The sequence below is a fragment of the Streptopelia decaocto genome (genome assembly GCF_964273445.1).
Source record: "Streptopelia decaocto genome assembly, chromosome: Z".
Taxonomy (NCBI): domain Eukaryota; kingdom Metazoa; phylum Chordata; class Aves; order Columbiformes; family Columbidae; genus Streptopelia; species Streptopelia decaocto.
The window spans coordinates 17,245,195-17,267,092 of record NC_138657.1 but is presented as its reverse complement, the minus strand read 5'-3'; the positions used below and the strand labels follow the sequence as shown (position 1 = coordinate 17,267,092).

The window sequence follows — 21,898 nt, the reverse complement described above, 5'->3', positions numbered from 1 at the left end:
GAAGTGTGTTTGTGAAGGATGAAGAGAAATCATTGTTGGCTTTCTCATTGCTTGTCTCTCATGCTTTGACTTCAGACTCCTGCTCTGAACTTGCTTTGGGAGAAGTGCTGCAGTGAGAATGTTGCCTTGCGGACAGCCTGTTCTGAGGGGTTGGTGGCACTTGTTGCGGAGAAACATGCTGAGCTTGACTATGTTCTTCATGGAGCTCTGAACCTAATTCCCTCAGCAAGGTAGGTTGGGTTGTCTGAATTTGTGTCTTTTGTCAACCAAGGTTCTGTAAAGACAGTATCTTCAAATAAGCTCTGGTGTTAAGGACTGATATGGCTCTGCCAATCTGCTAAAGGCTGTTCATCTTAGCAGTGTGACACTAGGGGTCTGACTTAAAGAACTCACAGAATATCCTATGTGTGTAAGCTGAAATTGTTTGCAATTCAGACTAACGCTCTGAATTTTGAACTGTGGAATCTCAGAAGCGAATGCATTGGCTAGTTTGTTTGCCTCTGTCATGGAGAAGTGGGAAGAAAATGGCAGCAACTTCCATTATGGCAACCAGAAATAACATCCTAATCAAAATAACTAGTTGCTCAGATAGAATCACCACAAGACTGTAGGTGGGGTTTAGGAATGCTGGGTTATGTTTCCTTGTCTGCCAAGGAAGAAATAATTTTACTTAACTCTGCAGCTACTTCCTCTTAGAAAATTCTGCAGATATAATGCCTACATCTCATAATGGTGTTTTGAGCTAGACTGCCTGTGCAACGTACTGAGAGAATGCAGTTGTGGGGAACAAAGGCACTGTGCACAAAATTTATAAATGGGAAGTCAAATGATGATTGGGAAGATGTTTCCATTCAAACATACCCATATGTGTTATCTTTATCGCTTCTGATTTTTGGCAGCTGACTGGCTTTCTGTACTATGCCATATTATTCTCTCCCTAGAGCAGGAGCGTCAAACTCATTTTCACCGGGGGCCACATCAGCCTCGCGATTGCCTTCTAAGGGCCCAATGTAATTTTAAGACTGTATTAATGTAACTACTCCTACATGTATACAGTCCTAAAATTACATTGGGCCCTTGGAGGGCAACCGCGAGGCTGATGTGGCCCCCAGTGAAAATCGGTTTGACACCCCTGCCCTAGAGAGTGCTAGAGTTGTTTTCAGCTGAGCCAGCTATTCGATACTACAACTGTTATGTATTATGCTGGTGGGCTCAGCGTAGAGGTTGTGAGAAGCATGCTGTTCGGGATGTGCTTTTCACCCTTTCAAACCTTCACATAATCAGTTTCAGGCTGAGACTTCTTGTGGTCAGTGTGAGCCAAAGGTGAGTTTGAGTGGAATGCTTAAGAAATCAGATGTTTTTAAAAATACTTTCCTTGCCACTTGCTTGTTTATAGCTGGGATCTTGCTGTGATGATGTGAATTCTATGCTGAATTTACAATAGATGGTTATAGATCTCTAGGAAAGGTTTTGCAAATACAGGGTGTTTCAAAAATATGGACCTGATTTCAAAGCAGTATATTTCACAATGGCAACATGTTACAATTAGTTGGCCTGGGTGGTAATCATTTGAAACTCTATGACCCACACGTTCAAGTGGTAAGAGTTTCACTCATTGGTGGCTTGTGGTTGCAGATATGTAGTGATTTCGTATTTGGTCTGTCTTTGAAATTTGGTCCATCTTTTTGAAATACTGTATATTTTTATAATATGAATAATTTCTGGTAACTGCTGTCCTCCAAATGACAAAATTTTACTAGTTCACTTTGGGGTTAAGGGAAGAATCTGCATTGTTAATAAGGAAGCAGATGCACACGTGCTTAGACTATGGGAACCTGTGTCCTGTGAGGTAGGGTGGAGAGAAAGTTTCATTAGCTCTGGCTTGCAGACTAAGAAATGTGAAATTCCTATTCAGCTAAGGGTTACAGTATCTGCGGTTTATAAGGAAATGACATGTTAATACAGTTTTCTACTTGAGAAAATAAAAAGTGTAAAATGGGATATTTAGGGTTGAGTTAATCTTAAATCCAGAATCAGAATTATATATTGAAAGGTCTTGGATCTGCCCCATTTGTGCACCGTTCTTAGATTTTTCTTTGTGTGAAACTAGCACACAAGTGATTGCTATAGGAAGTGCTGGCGAATTCCCAAGTAACCTTTTATGTATTTTTGGTTTCTTCCCCCCTTGCCCTGCCCCAGGCTGCCTCAATTCAAACCATATCCACTATGGATTGCAAAGCAGGGTTTATATGGCCTAACCACAGAAGTCTGCATTTAAAATGTCTGTAGCCTCCAGAGCTGATTAAATTTATAATTCAGATTGGTTCATTTCAGTACTGATACTTCTTTCTTCTTGACTCTTTTTAAAATTGTAGTTTTCTGCTCATCATCCTGTTCCCTGCCAAGTTTTCACCCAGGTTTGCTCTGTGGCTGTGCATTGCTGTGTGCACAGTGTCTCTAAATATGAAATTAGCAGCCAGCAGAAAGGTACTTGCAACTGCAGAGCACCTTTCAGTGCTGAAAGGAGTTAGGTGAATCTTCTCTTGGCAAAGACTACCTGTGTTCTGTTTTTGCTTCATTTCCTTCTCCTATGATGAATTTATCAGGGGCTTTGTGCACCTGGTGTTTTTTTTTCAGGTGTATCAAATTCTGAATGCTAGGGAAGACATTTTGCTTTATCAGAGGTGAACATCCAGTGCTTATCTGAGTTGACTTGTTAAGCAGTTCATGCAATCTGCTCATTATACAAATGGGAATTTATTTTAACCTCTCTGGTCTATTGTTGTACCATAACTGTCAGTTAAACTCAGTGTTTAGCTTGCTCTGATGCCCCAAGAGTTTAAACTTCATTGAAGATCTTATTTGTGTGTGTGCTTGTGTGTGTATGCATGTATACAAAACATGTATACATATGTAAATACACACATGCACATTTTTACATGTTTTTAATGTTGGTCTCCAGCTTTCTGCGTAGAAGATAATGGGAATACTCTGTGGCCTGTTGTTGTGGCTTAACCCGAGCTAGCAATACAAGCACAATAACCGCTTCCTGCTCTAGCGGGGGGATTGGACTAGATGATCTTTCGAGATCCCTTCCAATCCCTAACATTCTTTGATTCTGTGAACCAGCACACCTGTATTCAATAATGAATGAGCATAAATAATCTCATCAGTCTATTAAAAGCCTGTGGAACAATGGGTTGTTGTTATATTTGAGAAATTGTCAGAAGGATTTCTGTGTGTATGTAAGTTTTCAGAATGTTTTTAACACCTGAGAATCTGTGCCTGTAGGAGGTGGGGAAATCTTTGCACTATGCCATGCTGTTGTGCTGCTTGTGTTTAGGAGCTGAGTGCAAAGCATGAAGCAGCCATTCTTCTCTACCTCTTGCCTGGGAATGAGGAACAGCAATACAGGAGTTTCAGAACAGGGAAGCCTCTTTTCTTAGTGAGTGTTTTATGGTTTGTTTTTACCCTCAGTGCATAGTTACCCAACTGAAGCTGGGGAATGTGCTAGCAAATTCCCATTTAATTGCCTCTCACTAGCTGCAAAGTATATAAAAGATTGTTCTCTCTCCCCCACCCTGTACCAAAACAAAAGGTTCTCCTTCTTCTCCTTCCTCTGTATGTTACATTGACTGTGTCGGGATTTGGAAACCTGCTGTATGCCTTCCTGTTGGTTGCTTTGCAGCAGAGTTCTGTCAAGCCTCATGTTTTCTTGTATAGTCAGATTTCAATGTTTGGAGAGCCACATGTCAGGACAGGCAGCCATTTTAAAGATTGCAGGCACATCTTATATATAACTGGTCCATTTTTGGAAGAAAGGAAGAAAGAAAACAGAAGCATGTTCTGTCAGTTTTTATATTGGTCAGTGTTTTCCAATCCTGTTGGCAAAAGTGTGAAAGTCATGGAAGACAGAATATACTACTCTGCCTGTATCTGGAATATGAATCTAAGCATTTATTGGTGGAGAGATGCACTGTGGGTATCTGTGTACCATACCAGTTTGTGGAAAAGAGTCTTTCTGTAATTGGTGGTAAGTATGCTAGAGGTCTGGCAGTTAAGAGTGGTATTTGCCGGTTTGTCCCTGCTTTCTTTTATGAATGGCAAGAGGGTTTTTTAGCTTATGATTCTGTGATCATATGATTGCTTTCGCAATTTTTGAATGTTCAGTGAAGAGTTTGTAAATATCAAGTCCTGGTATTTCTTTGTGATTACATGTTGTTACCACACATTGTTGTGCTGGTATTGCTTCAGCCTGTGTGTGTAAACATCTGTCTTCTAACACTGTTCACATAAAGTCTCTCTATTCTTTGATAAAAATTGGTTAAATTTCTTCAGACTTTTTGTTCTAGCTTAAGTCTAAATTTATGTATATCCATTAACAGTTTAGGAAGATGTTTGTGGAGCATACTGCACACAGTTAATATTACTGTATCTCAGTTTGCTCAAGTATTAAATGAAGATGGTGGTTTGTTTGTCCCATGAGAGGGTTACATAAATTCTGCATAATTTCTTGTTTCCAGCTCACCCTCTGAAGATCTCCTTCAGTTTTCCGTTGACTAATGGAGAAGTGGAATTAAAGATAAAATAGATTTATCAGATTTTTTTTCCTGCTAGGAAGGAGGGAAGGGGGAACAGTAAGAGAAAAACACCAAAAATCCCCAGCATCCAATTCTGTTTTTCGTCCCTTATCTTGCCCTGTATGACAGAAGTAACTTTTTGTCAGGTGATAGTCCCTTATAATTGTGTATTTTGTTAGTTCTTCTTGTTCATTATGTAAATAAAGAGTAATTGTAGTTTAATAATGTGAGTAGTAAACTATCTCTAAAAGATTATTAGGAGTTAATGATGCAATTATACAGCATGTTCTAGATAAAATGTCAAAGAATCAACCGTGATTTTTTTTTTGTTTGTTTTTGCTCTGCTTCTACATTTTCACCTTGTGAAAGAATGCTTAATTATAGAATCCAGCCTATTTTTTTGAGAAGGGATTGGGTTGGATCTGGTATGGTCTAGTTGAAAAGGTGTGGAAAGGTTGGAAAGGCATAGAAAGCACTAAATTATGAAGAGGAAAAACAAATATTGAAAGTTATCCTTAAAGGTTAGCCAAGCAGTAACAAACTCTGTACTTTTTGAGCTCTACTGCATGGTCATGGGGCTTTTTTTCCCCACCTTAATTTCCCCACGGGGCTTTTTTTCCCCACCTTAATTTCATTAATGTCTCTCCAGGAGAATATATGAAATCTTATAAAAATTCCAGAAATACTGTTATTTCATTATTCTTAATGGTAAATTAAACAACATAGGGAGAGAGAGATAGAATAGCTGTATGTATCTGTTTTATGTAGTTGTTGGCTCCTGAAATCAAAAGTCAGCACAAACTAGATGTCTCAAGTGCCTTTTCTGACAATGTGGTTTCTCTTGCTAGACAGTGACGTGGTTGAAATTTGTGTACCATGCTGGACATTCACCTATACACTTGCATTCAGAGAAGAGCTAATTTTCTGGTTTTGACATATTAAAAGCATCGGTTTCAGTTAAGCTGGGGACAGCAAATGTAAGAGATGGTACAAGCGAACAAATAACAGTTTTAATTGAAGCATTAATTACTCTCTCTGCTGTTTTGCTTATTATGTGAAAAAGAAAACAAAGACACATGGATGCACAACTTGCCCAAAATTGTGTAGGCAGATTTGAGACAGTCCGTAAGGAGAACTCAAGGCTTCCTGAGTGTCAGTTTTGTTCCTGGGTTCCTTGTCTTATGGAAAAATCAGCTAACATAACTACATATCTGACAGTAATGTATTTCTTTTTGAAAACAGAAATGTGCATGGTTTAGTAAAGACTGTTCGGAAATTGCTACGAATTCAAGCTATTCAACTGGGAAAAGATGGAGACGAGGCTGTTTGGAATCTGTATGGAATCAGGTCAGTTTCACATGGGTTTTATTTATATACCATAGTAACTTTTCCTCTGATTTCCAGGAAAAGCATAAAGTAAGTGTTGATGCTGGCTTTCAGTCAGTCATTCTCTACCTTTTTTTTTCCTCTTTTTTTTTTTTACTGTGCAAGTAATCAGTCATTTGCACAAATTGCCCACAGAGGTTGTGGAATCTCCATCCTTGGAGCTTTATAAACAATACAGGGATAAGATTGCTACCATAAGCTCAAAAGGGACAGTGGTGACACATGAAGGCTGTGTATGAGAAGGAACAAATAAATCACAGAATCACAGAATCGACTGGGTTGGAAAAGACCTCAAAGATCATCGAGTCCAACCCTTGGTCCAACTCTAGTCCATTTATTAGATCTGAGTTTAAAAACCTCCAGGGACAGCGAGTCCACCACCTCCCTGGGCAGGCCATTCCAATGCCTGACCACTCTCTCTGTAAAGAATTTCTTTCTAATATCCAGCCTAAATTTCCCCTGGCAGAGTTTAAGCCCATGCCCCCTTGTCCTATTGCTAACTGCCTGGGAGAAGAGACCAATCCCCACCTGGCTATAACTTCCCTTCAGGTAGTTATAGAGAGTGATGAGGTCACCTCTAAGCCTCCTCTTCTCTAGACTAAACAACCCCAGCTCCCTCAGCCTCTCCCCATAGGTCTTATGCTCAAGTCCCTTCACCAGTCTTGTTGCTCTTCTCTGGACTCGCTCCAGCACTTCAATGTCTTTCCTGAACTGAGGGGCCCAGAACTGAACACAATACTCCAGGTGTGGCCTCACCAATGCAGAGTACAGGGGAAGGATCACTTCCCTTGTCCTGCTGACCACGCTATTTTTGATACAGGACAGGATACCGTTGGCCTTCTTGGCCACCTGGGCACACTTGTCCAAATATCAACACTTGTCCAAATACAGTAACTGGATGATTGCTAATAGTCCTTTTAATAAGTCTTTTATTTTAAGAATGTGGACCACTTCCCTCTCACTTGTTTTTTCTGCCTTATTCCTTTTGTCAAAATAAGGTTCCTGAATGCTTTTGCTGTTAAAGTGGTTGCCATGTAAAAATAAATGTTTTAAAGATGCATCCAGAGCTACTCATCTAAAGCTGCTTGTCATGCTATAGCAGCCTTCTGAAGAGGGCATCGTGGTGACTTCATCCAGCTCTTGAGGAGCTGTGAGTCAGTGCTGACATTAACAGCCCCTATTGTACCTTTTCTGGAGAGGTCCCAGCTTGGTACCTTCTCAGGTTTCTTTTTATGCAGTTAAGAGGTATCATTGTAGCAAGCTGTAGCTATAATGCTTTAATGATATAAAGGCACTATTTGGTAGAAAGGAATCATGTCTTAAGCAAAATGAAATAGTGAAGAAAAGTGAAACACAGTTTGGAGTGCTGGACACGCTTGCATTCCTGAAGTTCTGTGTGGCTTTATTTTTCTAGCTATATCAGTTCTTTCTACAAAGTCCACATTCTTATAGAACAGGTTTAATTGAAAAGGCAGGCAAAAGGGTTGTAAGATGGAACTCACACAGAATCACAGAATGTCAGGGATTGGAAGGGACGTCGAAAGACCATCTGGTCCAATCCCCCTGCCGGAGCAGGAGTACCCAGATGAGGTTACACAGGAAGGTGTCCAGGAAGGTTTTGAATGTCTCCAGAGTAGGAGACTCCACAACCTCCCTGGGCAGCCTGTTCCAGTGCTCTGTCACCCTCACTGAGAAGTTTCTTCTCAAATTTAAGTGGAACCTTTTGTGTTCCAGTTTCTACCCATTACCCCTTGTCCTATCATTGGTTGTCACTGAGAAGAGCCTGGCTCCATCCTCGTGACACTCATCCTTTATATATCTGTAAACATTAATGAGGTCACCCCTCAGTCTCCTCCAAACTAAAAAGACCCAGCTCCCATAGCCTTTCTTCATAAGGGAGATGCTCCACTCCCTTAATCATCTTTGTTGCCCTACGCTGGACTCTCTCCAGCAATTCCCTGTCCTTCTTGAACTGAGGGGCCCAGAATTGGACACAGTATTTCAGGTGTGGTCTCACCAGGGCAGAGTAGAGGGGAAGGAGAACCTCTCTGGACCTATTAACCACCCCCCTTCTAATATACCCCAGGATGCCGTTGGCCTTCCTGGCCACAAGGGCACAGTGCTGGCTCATGGTCATCCTGTTGTCCACCAGGACCCCCAGGTCCCTTTCCCCTACACTGCTCTCTAATAGGTCATTCCCAGACTTACACTGGAACCTGGGGTTGTTCCTGCCCAGATGCAATACTCTGCACTTGCCCTTGTTATATTTCATTAAATTTTTCCCCGCCCAACTCTCCAGCCTGTCCAGGTCACGCTGGATGGCAGCACAGCCTTCTGGGGTGTCAGCCACTCCTCCCAGCTTGGTGTCATCAGCAAACTTACTGATAGTACACTCTATTCCCTCGTCCAAATCATTGATGACTATATTGAATAATACTGGCCCCAGTACTGACCCTCGAGGCACTCCACTAGATACAGGCCTCCAACTAGACTCTGCCCCATTGACCATGACTCTCTGGCTTCTTCCCTTCAGCCAGTTTGCAGTCCACCTCACTACCCGATCATCCAGACTGCACTCCCTCAGTTTAGCTATAAAGATGCTGTGGGAGACTGTCAAATGCCTTACGCAAGTCAAGGTAGACCATGTCCACCACTCTGCCATCATCCATCCATCTTGTTATGTCCTCATAAAAGTCAATGAGGTTGGTCAAGCATGACTTCCCTTTGGTGAAGCCATGTTGACTGCCCCTAGTGATCCTCTTATCCCTGATATGCCTTGAGATGGCACCAAGGAGAAGTTGTTCCATCACTTTCCCAGGGATGGAGGTGAGGCTGACCAGTCTGTAATTACCCGGGTCCTCCTTCTTGCCCTTTTTGAAGACTGGAGTGACATTTGTTTTCCTCCAGTCCTCAGGCACCTCTCCCATTTCCCAAGACTTGGCAAAGATGATGGAGAGCGGTCCAGCAATGACCTCAGCCAGCTCCCTCAGCACCCGTGGGTGCATCCCATCCAGACTCATGGATTTATGGATGTCCAGATTGCCTAACTGCTCCCTAACCCAGTCCTCATCAACCGAGGCGAACTCCTCCATTGTCCTGACTTCCTCTGGGGCCTCAGGGGTACGGGGCTCCTCAGGACAGCTTCTGGCAGAGTAGGCAGAAACAAAGAAGGCATTCAGTAACTCTGCCTTCTCTGTATCTTCTGTCACCAGGGCACCCACCTCATTCATCAGTGGGCCTACATTGCCTCTGGTGTTAGTTTTATCTGCCACGTATTGGAAAAAGCTCTTTCTGTTGTCCTTGACCCCTCGTGCCAGCTGTAATTCTAAGGAAGCCTTAGCTTTCCTAGTTGCCTCCCTACACGCTCTGACAACAGCCTTATATTCTCCCCAGCTGGCCAGCCCCTCCTTCCATGATCTGTAAACTCTCCTCTTCCACTTGAGCTTACCCAGCAGTTCCCTGTTTAACCACGCAGGTCTCCTGGCTCCCTTCCTTGACTTCCTATGTGTCGGGATGCTCTGATCTTGTGCCCGGTATAAACAGTCCCTGAACACTAACCAGCTATCTTGGGCCCCTTTTTAAAGCTTTCTCTTTAGTAGTAAATAAAAGTATTTAAAGTCTGTGGTTGAAGACACAAAGTTAAAGCAACTTAATCCAAGCTCTGTGTGAGAAAGGGTGTAGTAGGATGTGGCTGGAATAAAGAAGTAGCCTCTCCCCGGTAGGGTGAGGAAAGATTATTACTTCCCCCCTCCATCCCCACCTACCAAAAGAAAAGTTGCTGTTAACATACAAGGAAGGTTAAATTTGATCACTCAGAATGGTTTAAGGCACAATAATAGAGAACTGAAAATAAGCAGCAGACTTGTATTTAACCAATGTGGTTTTCATTTTTCCTTTTGCTTCCAGTTGACTTTCACGAAGAGAGACTTCAGGTTGTTTGACTTAGTTTTGAATATCTAGTAGGTCACAGTGCTGTGATTGAGATCTGACTTTTGGTTTCTACGGTACAGAAAGGCTCATCTTTATTCAGTCACTTCTTACATAACAATTTTTCATAGTTGCATTCTATAAAGTGGCATTTATACTTGCTTTCTGAAAGAAATAACGTATACAATAACTCACCAAAAGTAACTTCCTGTTACAGTGTCGATATATTATGCTGTCAACTATGCAAAAGTATTCCATATGGAAATCATCAATGAAGAATCAAAAAGCACCAGTATGTTCTCAAGTAGTTTGCTAGTGTCATCTCTCCTGGGACATTTTGAAGTCAGTATTGCAGAGTAATTAATAAATTTGGTTTAGACCAATGTTAATTCTGCACAATAGAATTACTTCTATAATATGCTTCTTGTGATTGTGTCATATGATGAGCAATTCCTGAAAATGAATGGGAGAAAATAATGTCTTGCAGTTTGGGGGTTTTGTCTGTTTATGTTGTATTTGGTTTGTCTGGGATGGAGTTAGCTTTCCCATAGCAGCCATCCCAGTACTGTGCTTTGTATTGGCAGCTAGAACTGTGTCGAAGACGTGACACACCAGTGTTTTGGGTACTACTGAGCAGGACTGTCTCTCCATCCCATTCCTATCCCTTCAAAGGCCAGTAAGGTGGGGGTGGGCAAGACTTTGGGAGGGGACATAGCCAGGACATCTGATCCAAGCTGACCAAAGGGATATTTCATACCACATGATGTGCTCAGCACTAAAACCTAAGAGAAAGGAGCTGTGGGGAGGCCATTCATAATTAAGGCATTTTTCTCCCAAAGTGACTGCTGCTGCTACTGGACACTGCCTGATGATGGAAAGTAGAGAATAAATCTTTCTGTTTTCTGTGGCTTTCACGTACAATCCTTGCATTTCTTTATTAAATTGCCTTTATGTTGACCCGCAGGTTTTCCGTCTCATTTTCTCCCTGTCCTGCTGAGGAGGAGGAGCAGGAGAGCAGCTTGGTGAGCACCTTGCTGCCAGCCAAGGTCAATCCACCAGATAGGTGTTCTGATTTCATCTGGGGAAGCCTCTGTAGCTTTAATGCTAGGCTTCTCCGTTTTCTGTAAGCAAATTAAACTTGGAAAATAGAGAAGGGATTACCTCTGTTCCTGTAGAAAGTCGGAAATGTTCCTTTTAACCTAGTAGGTTGGTAGAAAACTGCCTCATAGATCACTGAATTTTGGAATCCCTAATTGATTCTGTAAGCTGTGTAAGTACCACTGGTTGTGTTTGCTTTTTGTTTGTTTGTTTTTAGTAACTCATATTCCAGTGGTGGATAAATAACAAAACAAATGTGCTGTTTGTTTGGTTTTTTTTTAAAGGATGTGTGAAAAAAAAGTAATGTGAATTTTAAATTTACATATGGGATGATCTGCACTTTTTGTTGTGAATTTAAGACCAGATGTAGCAGACACAGAAATAGTCTGTGAGCTGGTCTCACTGTGAACTGGAGCTGAGGATTCCCAGTGGATTTATTATGTCTCGTCTGGCATAAAGTTGCCTGTTTCCTTTGTGTATTAATATAGCTGTCCAGTAATCTAAACTCGAGATTAATTGAATGCGAGGGCAAGAAAGAGAGGTTTTTGAGGAGTGCTTGTTGGTGTTCTCAGTACAAGTGGGTTATACATTTACAGAACTTTGCATATACATTTTTGCTGAGAGCTATGAATCTTTTTTTTAATGAACTGATATTTTACATTCTTCTTAATGATTTACCATGCATGGGTTTTATTGTCTTAAAATTCTGGAGAGCTGCCAACTTTCTGAAATCAAAATTCAAAGCAGGTAGAAAAATGCTTTAAAGATCATATTTGATGAAGTAAAGAGCTATTCCATCTTTCTGAAAGGGCGAGGGTCACAGCTGCATACACAGAAAAGTATGTTGACTGCAGACGTTGTTTCCTCATACAGAAAAAGCAATCTGTCACTGAATTTATGCGCTAAATCAGATTGGAGCTCTCTTGTGTTCAGAGCTGTAACAAAGAGGTTGAGATGACCTAGAAGTTAAAATAATTTTTGTTTTACTGTTGTCCCTCACATAAAATTTTTCTTCGTTTCCATAGACACGTGTTTACAGGTGGATAGCTGCTGTGTCTTGTGTATTTTGCTGTATCCTGAACCCGCTGGCAATATTTTAGGGTAGGAGCACTGTGATGCCATTTAAAGAGATGTGTTTTACAGTGCTATGTTAGCAATTCTTAAGTTAGTGTTGATGATAAATTGCATCTACACACCTCATGTTTCCTGCTACTAAGAGCATTATCAAATGAACTTTTTCAGGCTGCACATTTTGGTGTTTCATTATTAATGACTGTACGCTATGGAGCTTAGCTGATTTCTTTCCCCATCGAATTTAGTACAGTTACATTAGTTTCAGAACACGCAATCTGTCATAAAGGGCTTGCCTTTTTTCTGGATAATATGCCATTTTAATTTTGATGTGTCACATATGCTGACTTCATGAAGGTTCCAATGACCTCAGTGTCATAGCAGCACTCGGATGACTGGAGAAATATCCTTCTCATTGGGAAAGGTAATTAGTTCTTAAAATATGTCAAAGATATTGAAATAAGCAGCTCCTATAACTCTGTATGTCCATGCAGGGCTATGCACTTTCAAGGCCCTGGCATGGTATGTGAACAGTATTTCTAGCTTCCTGACTTATAAATAATCCTGTCTGATGTTGCTGGATTCCAGTGCTAGACAGGCAAGAAGTTTTTTCCTCTTGAATGCTGTCATCTTGGAAACCTGCAATGAAGCAAAAATTTTATCCTTTCTAGTCTTCATACACAATTGTAAAAGACTATTTAACTTTAGTAAAATATTTATAGAATCAAGGAAGGTGGGCATATGAAGACCATATTTGTAAGTTAACGAATTATAGATAAATGAATGTGGGAAGTGCCAGGCTTCTAGCCCCAAATGTGAAGGGCAGAACTGTAATATTTGCATATTTGTGACCATGGTGACTGTTTACTGAACGTATTTCAAGTAGTCCATCACATCAGCCAGCTTTCTGATCTGTATGTCTTCAATTTATGTGTTTGCCTGAATAGAAACATACGTCTTTGGAAGAAGAGACTAACTGGTCAGTAGTTTGCTGGGTCTTCCCTCTTGCTATTTTTGTAGATTGGCTAGTCAACAGAGACCTCTCCAGACTATCAAAGACTTTGATAGATGAAGAAGTAAGGTTAGCAAGAATGCAGAGCCTGGTTCTTGGTGGAAGAACAATAGACAGTGAGCGTAAGTTTTGAAACCAGGAGTTTCTGACTGGATAAAAATGTTCCTCTGTAAGCAGTGGAGCACATTGCACAGAGAGCCGAGGTAAATTTTCTCTACACTGAATACAACACTGAAGTGAGATGGCACCTGCAGCCTTTGGAATTTTGCCAGTTGTAGGCTGCAAAAGACTTCAGTAATGAGACTGGAATCTACTGCGACTGGTGCCCCTCTCCTCCTACCCCCCCATACCCATTAGACTACGGTACTTATCCTGCTTTCCAAAGTAATTTTTTGGCAAGTCCCAATAGAATCTCATCTAATGTTCTTTATGTTAAAATATGGATCAGTAGGCATGCAAAACTCTATGCTTTCATGCTGCTGAGTGGTTTGGAAGCAGAGTTTGTTATATTTTCTTCTCTTTGTTCATGTGATTTCTCTAAATCCTAAAACAGCGCTAGCTTGAAAGCTATTCAGTTAATCCAGGCAGAAAGCTAAATATCTGCTCCTGAAGAGATTGTCCAGATACTTTATTTTTAATTCTTCTTCCTGGGTGTGCATATGGTCTTATTATCTTAGCACAAGATCACCTCCAAATTTAACTCGCTTTTTTCTAACAGAGTAACCAGAAAGCTACTAATTATTCTTTTATAAAGATTTAAATACAATATGTTAAATTTCCTCTATTTTAAGCTTCATTAAAGATGTGCCAGACATAAGATATAAGAGCCCATTGATAAATTTCCTTTTGTCTTTAGATACAAGAGCCTTGTAAGTACTTCCAGTTCCATTAGCCCTTATGAGTGGTGATTTTCCTTGATTTTATTGCTCAGACAGTATTTGTAGTTTTTCAGCTTTATTATTGATTTTTGTAATTGCTTCCACAATTTAGGTCACCTTACTAAGAATATTTACTTCCTCATATTTATGTATTAAGACAATAAATTAGTGTTATTTACTGTGTCCATGGCAAATAGCTTTTGAAGATGGATTTGTGGTCATACTTGCGAGTCTTGGTAGTGTACAGGCTGTGTCTGTATACGGAGATGGCTTAGCAGCAGTGTTCTTTATCTCACTTTATTGCATTCCTGTGGATCTCTGCTGTTTTCTTAAAGGCACAGTTATCTTCTTGTCTACATAGAAATTACCTGAATCAGGTTTAACCTCTTGCTGATGAGGTATATTCTAAATACTGTCGTAATTTAGATGTCCTGAGCAGTGCAGTTAAGTCTTTCACAGTAAATAAAAGCTTTTGCTTGATACTTTAATGCATATTAACAACACTTTTTGCTTTGTGAATATCCTTCCGTGGCACTAAGTGTTTTGTCAGCCAGAGCAAACTTCCTACATGCTCCCACCTTAAGATCCAATGTAATTTGAAGCTTTTGAAGAGAGGCAGTTGAACAAAACTTATTATTTTATAATAATATTTTCTCTTCAAGTATTTCATAATTCTGATTTTTGTAGCATGTAGGGGTGCTGCAGTTATGTGCTGTTACCTGAGCTGTGCAGCTGCAGGGTTCAGTGGGCCGTATAGTTGACTGTTGTCTTCTATTGAAGTAGATATTCCCAGTTTCCTTGGGTGTTAGCTCTGTTCCGACAAAACCGAGAAGAAAATGAGCCATTAGGTATGTCCAATATTCTGTAACCCGCTTTCTTAACTTGGCAGGTCTTTCATTCAGCTAATGGTAATGTTACTTACTCTCTGATTATTCTCAAAACGAGTCAATTGCCCAGAATTCAAACAATGTTGACATTAAGAATGTAAAATTAACAGAATAAGGGACACCTCGTTTAGTTTGAGGATATGTCTGCTAGATTTATTTTTTTTTTTTTAGAAATAGTATCCTACTAGGCATAGCATAACTCTAAGCATTCCTCTTTATGGCAGGTAGGTGTTACCTCTTTAGGTCACTCAAAGGAAGCCTTAATACACTATCACATTATGCAATTCAAATTTGCTATGTAGTGGAAAAAATCAGATACACATTTTTAATTTTTTCATGGGATTCCTGCAGATCGCACCTGAAGCTGGGGTTGGTTTGGTGCTGCTGAAGGTGAAGCCTGTGTCGTAGCACCATGCTATTGAATATGAGTGTCTCTCAGTGAATGTTGTCTTCTGTAATAAAAAGACTGCCTCAGATCTTGGGCTTTCCACTATTAACAGGTTTTTAAAACAACAAGAAACCAGCCAAATACCATTATAAATTCTTTCTAAAACGCTTATTTGACTATATCACTCACTGTAGTAAAATTAACAGTGTATCAAGAAAACTAACAGTTTCTTCATTACAGTGTGCCATACCTGCTACCCTTCAGGTGACACGGGTCACATGCATGAAAGTCATTTGGCCTTTAAACACATGCAAGAAGCCTTAATGTTCTAATAGAGGCGTGGGGTGTGTGCTGTCATTCTCTTTTCTCTTTTTTTTCTTTTTTTTTAAATTCTTTCTCACTCTTTTATTTAAATGGCATGGTTAGGGTCAGAAACGGAGGCAGTTGCTCTTGAGATGTGCCACTCCAGTTGGTGGTTCTCGTATCATCTAGTGTCGTACAGGTAAAATTGACTAAAAGTCTCTCTGGTGTGTAGCACAGATTTGTTGGACGTGAACAGGAAGGATGGTTACCCAAACTGAAGGGGGTGGTCTGCAACATCTGCACTTCCTAAATGTATGCTGCCCTCCTCTGTGGCTGCCAGATGTGTGCAGTGTGTGTGCGTTTGTTGCCTTTCCATTTATTTTGCAGCCCTGCTCTCCTCCATGTGTCTAGCAGATCCTTGGGAACTGGCAAGACACTTCCAACTTATCTGTCTTGCTATTAGGAAAGTTCTTTCTGCTCTGAGCGCAGGGAAGTATCTGGTTGTCTGCTGTTAAGCTATTGGTATCTGCTTGTAGTTGGCTGAAGCAGGAAACAAAACTGGAGGAAATATGGACACTTAGCAGGCAGGTGTGCACAAGGAGGACAGTCACAGCAATGGCAGTGGGTAAACTCTAGCAGGAGGAGGTGGAGGTGGTGATGAACCTGCCTTCACATCACCAGTTCTTTCCAGTTTCCCACCTCTCCAGGCTCTTTAATGTTCAGACTCTCATATTCAGTCCTTTCATATGCTGGCTTACTCTAGTCAAATGAATTTTTTGTTTTGCTTCTGACAGAACAAATTATATACCTCAGGCTGCCCTCCTGCCCAGGTGTCCTCCACTACAAGGGTAGTCACTGTTTGATGCAAGCATCACACTTCTAGGTAGTGTAGATGGCCCTCAGTCCTTGACTCTGGAGGTAGGGAAGCTGTTGGTGATAGATTTATCTGAGAAGAACCAGGGACTACCAGGCCTTTAGTGACATTTTCAAATGCAACCATTGTCAGAGGGCTGGCAGTAAAGTGGATGTCTCTCGGCTGGTGGTATGACCAGCCTTCTCCTTTCCTCTTTCTTTCACTGAAAAAAAAAAAAAATAAATTGGAGCACATTTAGACCAGCAAGTGATATGATGGTCACCTCAATTTTTGTCAGGTGCTGAAGGTTTGTACCTATGCTTGAAAGACTGGATTGGTATGTGACATATAGTTCAGATTTTTCTGTGGCCATTTCTTGGAGCCTGCTGCTAGAGTCTAGTGCTGCTATCAATGACTCAAATCAGGCCACACATTTGAACAGTGATCCTTAGACATTTATTTTTAAAAAATAAATGAAAAAAAATTTTTCTGATAGAGACTTTTTTAAAATCCTATTTCCCAATGTTCCTATAAAATGGCCTCTTTTGACAGTATAGCAGTCTTGGCAAAGCTGTTAAAGGGAGCTGGTAATACCAGAGGCTTAAACTGTCTATTTCTACAGCTGCTTTTATTTTGAAGATAGTTATTTTGCACACTTGCTTTCTGCATAATAGATCCAAATGTTTTTTTCTTTGTGTTTCAGGAACACTCCTCATCCGTTTGTCAATGTCCTCGAAAACAGACCTGATTGCTGGCCAGTTCTACTGCAGCAGATAACAGTATTTTTCCATGAGTGTCCAGAGAGGTAAATGAATAAATAATTTAAAAACATCAAATGTAGATAAGTGAATCATATCAATGTAACTCTTTTCTTGAAGGCAGCTGCTTAGTGCAGTGAGAATTCTGTCTTTTGAAAAGGATAATTATAGAACTTAAGGATACCATTTAAAGGTTAAAAACAGAATATTAATAAAATACTAGCATAATCCACCAAAAGTGGATTTTATAGTTTTTTAAAACTCTTTTATGTTGATATAATTTTTATGGATGTTGAAAAATTGGTGCAAGTTTGATAGCACGTTTGTAATTTTTTTTTTTTTTTTTTTTTTTTTTAAATAGGCAATTTATATTATTTGCTTTGTCAAGATTTTGCTTGCTTGGGCAGGAAAGATGACTAGCATGCAGGTATAACTCATCTGTACAAAATGGCGACATGAAAAAAGGAAAGCACAGAGAGTTTTCTCTCACAGTAAAGGATGAGGTCTTTAAAAAGGTTGTATACGTCTTGATTTAAAAAAAAAATAGAAAAAATAGTGGCACACCCTTATTATAAAGTCTCTTTAGCAATGAAAATATATCCAATCTACCAACAGTTTCAACATTTCTTCATGCTTACCTCCAATAAAGACTCACTGTAAGATGCCAAATGCTGTACCAGCTGTAGAACTGAATGTTTTCAGTGATTTTGCACCTAAATGTGTGCTTTTCAGATAAAAAGTACCTCTTCTGTGTTCTGAAAGACTTATACAAATCCAACAGAGTAATTGTACGGTGAAATTGACTTCTGTATCCTGCTGCTCTGAGTGAACAAATAAGTTTATTGTTCTGTTAAATTTCTAGTGGGCCTAGACTACCTGATCAACAGTAAGACTTTGAACCAAAAGTGTGTTTTATTCAATTTAGTTCATAGAGTATTTTTAAAATACTGTTTGCAGACTTGTTCTTCCACTGTGCTGCTAAATCTGGGACTTGTGAAACATTCTGTCAGATGTCTGAATGGTCTAATGAACTGTAGATTTTTTGCCTGTGGCTGGTTTTGAATAAAAATACGAGTTTTTCTTGCTCAAAAAGAAAATGTCATGAACTTCCTTGCTGCTTTTTGTGTGAAGGCTTCTGTGGAATAAAGTTCTAGACTGAGAATATAGAATCATAGAATCATTTTGTTTGGAGAAGACCATTAAGAACACAGAGTCCAACCATTAACCTAACACTGCCAAGGCCAAACCAAACCATGTCCCTAAGTGTGACATCAACAAGCGCCATGTATGTCGATGTAGATCTATTACTGAGTTTTTTGTAAAGCTCTGTATCAGGGCTGAGTCTTGACTTCAAATTTTGATTCCCTGTATATTTGTTAATGCATTGATCATTAGCTTTATTTGGTTGTTTGAATAGAGTCAAGAACAGCTGGTATTCCTAACATGGTCAAGCTGAAATAATTGTTCTGAGATACTTTTTTTACTGGGAAACCATCTTGGTTAAATCAGATCCTGTTCTATGTTATTGTTTGAGACCACTGAGCAAAAACTGGCAAGGAATAGATGCCTCTTCTTAATTGAAATTGCATTTTATGTGTTTTAAAAAGCTATTTTTGATTAGTCTTGTCTGAATGCTACTTCAGAACAGCACACTAGTGTCTGATGGTATTCAGAGATGATATTCAGCAAGGAAAGCCATTTTCTTGAATTGCTGAGAAAAAAAAATGAGTGTCATGATCTGCAAATACATATTGAATGGTATTCATGCTTAAATATTGAGTTGTTTCACAATTGCATTTCATTGTATAGTTGCTATATAAGGTCTCTTGACAATGCTTCGTGCAAATTAGTCAAAGGTTTTTTGTGAGATTAGTAATGCCTTGAATAATACCTTTCTGCTAATTGCATCCTGTAAATTATTGCAGGGAATGTCACATTGCTTGGGTTTTCCTTGTTGTTTCTTAAGTTTTCAGTAGAAAGCAGTATTGATAAACTTGTTTCTTGAACTGCAGGGCACAGAGTTCATGTGTTGGCATAATGGCCCCGTTCTTAAGATACCTGTATTGTGAACCATCTCAGCGGCAGGAATATGCTGAACTGCGAATGGGTTTACTTAAGGTCTTACTTCAGCCCCATGGTCCAAAGCACAAAGAAACACCTTCTGTGCTGGAATGCCAGATTCTTCAGCTCCTGTGTGATTTGATCACACACCTCCAGGTACAGTTGTTATCTGGCCTCACCTTTTACAAATAAATGCTAACAAAGCAATGATAACATTATTATTAATGCCTTTCAAGTGTGCAAATATAGCATTCTCTTCTACTTCCTATAGAGCTGATTTGTTGGTAGTACAAAAATCTCAAAAAATGTCTTTTTCTGGTAGTAGGTGAAACTTTTTAGTTGTTCAAATCTGATACACCTGATATAGTGTTAATTGAAACACGTGTTTGCCATAATTATTTGCTGCTACTTGCCTCAGTAAACAAACAATAAACTTGTAGAGATACTCATGAGAGAATGTTGGTAAATGATAAGAAATTTGTCAAAAACATGCAATTTTTAACTTAACATGATCATCTTAAAATGAAACAAACTATATGAGAAGCATGATTTAAGTACTGCTAGATTATTCCTTTTTCACTTTTTGTAACAGAAGGATTAGTCTATATAAAGACAAAACTTAAGCCCTCTGGAATATGCTGAAATTTTTAAAAATATTTTTAACTCGCACAGTGGTACTTGGCTAGGAACTAAGGATTTAATCTTTCTGTCCCTTTTGGTTAGGGGTCTAGGGTGTTGGTTAAAGTTAATGGCTCTGCTTTGCCTCATGCTTTACTGTGACATTGATTAAGCTTTTTTGTGCCTATGTTATCTTTTCCTTCTTTAATATGAGAGCAAAATCTTCAGTTTCATATATATTCAGTTACACACGAAGTGCTATGGTATTATTACCATAGAAAGACAGTTTTAGAATATCGATAATGTAAAGCTAAATAGGTTTTCATAACCCATCATTCCTCCTTCCTTCTCTGAATCTCAGGTTCTTCTTATCCTTCCTTTAATCTTAGCCTTATTTAATTCTCAGTATCGTATAAATGCTGAAATACTTCCTAGTCATTTTGTCTGACAGTATCAACCGAGCTGTCAAAAGGTACAGCTCATCACCTGCAGATTTTTCTGCTGAAAAATTCAGTGGACATGAGGCTTCTGATTAAAGCAGATTATTAATAGAGACTAAAAGTTAGGATGTTATCATTAATGCTGGATTCCAGAGTTTGGATTGGAATAGCAGAATTTGTCTGGAACTAGAATTTTCAAGAGCACAAATGCTCTTGTCTAACACATTAGGATTTTGAGGCAACCTGCTTCTTGAAATGTCTTTACTTGGCTTCTGAGTATGAAGATACTGCTTTTGGCTATTGCACTTCAGGTTTTTATTTTGGTAGTAGATAGATTGCATGGTGCTTTAGAAGCAGGTAACACCACTGTCTTTGTCATTTGATATGTTTTCATTACAAGACTATTTACCTGCTATGTGAAAGCACCACACAATTTGTTTATGTTGGTGAGAGAATCCTGAGAGCTGAATTAATTTGCCATTGTTTTTGAGGAAAAAGGGATTTTTCTCATCAGCTACAAGAAATACTTTTTTTCTTTCACATGTTTCTAATTTTATTTCAAAACATTAACTAGCGGTTCATCTATTGTTTTTTCAGGGAAGTTGGATAAGAGATTCCTGGGTTTAGTTTATGAATGTGTTTCTTCAAAGTCTTAGTAATATTTGCAGTGGAAACATTGCAGAGCTAATAGAACTAATTCTGAACTTGGTGAATTCTGCATAGACAAGGAAGGGGAACTAAACCAGAACGTGTTTTGTTTTTTAACTACCTCTCTACAGCTTAAAGACTTACTGCAAGTTACAGAAGCCTTGTTTTTTCTGCAAGAGCTATTCCTCAGGCTACTCCATCATCCGGTGTTTTGGAAAGTTCAGTTATCACAGTTTTGCCTGCAACTGTTATGCTTCTGTGAAGTGTGTTTAAATCTAACAGGAGAATGCTCATCTTTGATCTCCTTAATAGAAGACAACTTTGAGCTCTTAAAGGAGGTAGGAGTTCATGGGGAAAAAATAAAATAGTTGTATTAAATTTAAAGAATGTCATGTTTAAGGCATTACTTAGAAACACTCTTGCATGGCATTCATCTGCAAGTGACCAGTGTTGTTTCAAAAGCGTCTACTTTGCTTTTTCTTGGTAGAAGATCTTCAAAAGGCAAAACTTAACTGGATCTGTATGTATCAGTTAACTGTTCAGCATGGGAGTTGGTTTAAACTGAGCTCAAGTGGTTTGAACGAATTAAAATGTTGTAGCTACTCAGTTCAAAGACTAATTTTATACTATTCATATTCTTCATTGCATGTGCTATATCGCTGTGTGTGCACTCACTGTGATTCATGGAGAAACTCCTTACAGAGTTTTGTTTGTTGCTCATTTGTACTGTTTAATGCCACTGAAAAACAAAAAAGATTGAACCTCTTTCTTTTTTCCTTATAGGGATTTCCAGTGGAACAGTGTATAATTGGGCTAGCACTTCTACTGCTGCAGACACCAGAAAGTCAGCAGAAGTCTGTCTTGAGTCTAGGTAAAGCTCTTGTTGTGAAAGAGGAATCAACACACTTTAAGACTGTGTCTTTGTTTCTTCATATTTATGAAAATAAGCACTGCATTCCTCTGAGTCGGATTGGGTGGTGAAATTTCTTC

The 21,898-nt window shown here is 39.4% G+C and overlaps 1 protein-coding gene across 5 annotated transcripts in view; it reads left to right on the top strand.

The window, feature by feature from the left end:
• FOCAD (focadhesin) overlaps positions 1-21,898 on the top strand; it is a 110,274-nt gene that overhangs the window by 10,710 nt on the left and 77,666 nt on the right. For 3 of the 5 annotated variants that reach the window (XR_014186135.1, XM_082074094.1, XM_082074093.1), the window contains exons 4-9: positions 76-230; positions 5,823-5,927; positions 17,087-17,188; positions 19,154-19,358; positions 21,040-21,246; positions 21,692-21,779. Coding sequence is in view for 2 of the 5 variants with exons in the window: in XM_082074094.1 (XP_081930220.1) it covers positions 76-230; positions 5,823-5,927; positions 17,087-17,188; positions 19,154-19,358; positions 21,040-21,246; positions 21,692-21,779 (862 nt within the window). In the remaining 3 variants the exon portion in view is untranslated. Of the gene's footprint in view, positions 1-75; positions 231-5,822; positions 5,928-17,086; positions 17,189-19,153; positions 19,359-21,039; positions 21,247-21,691; positions 21,780-21,898 lie in introns of those variants that run through there. The other 2 variants (XM_082074095.1, XM_082074096.1) reach the window with 2 other exon arrangements.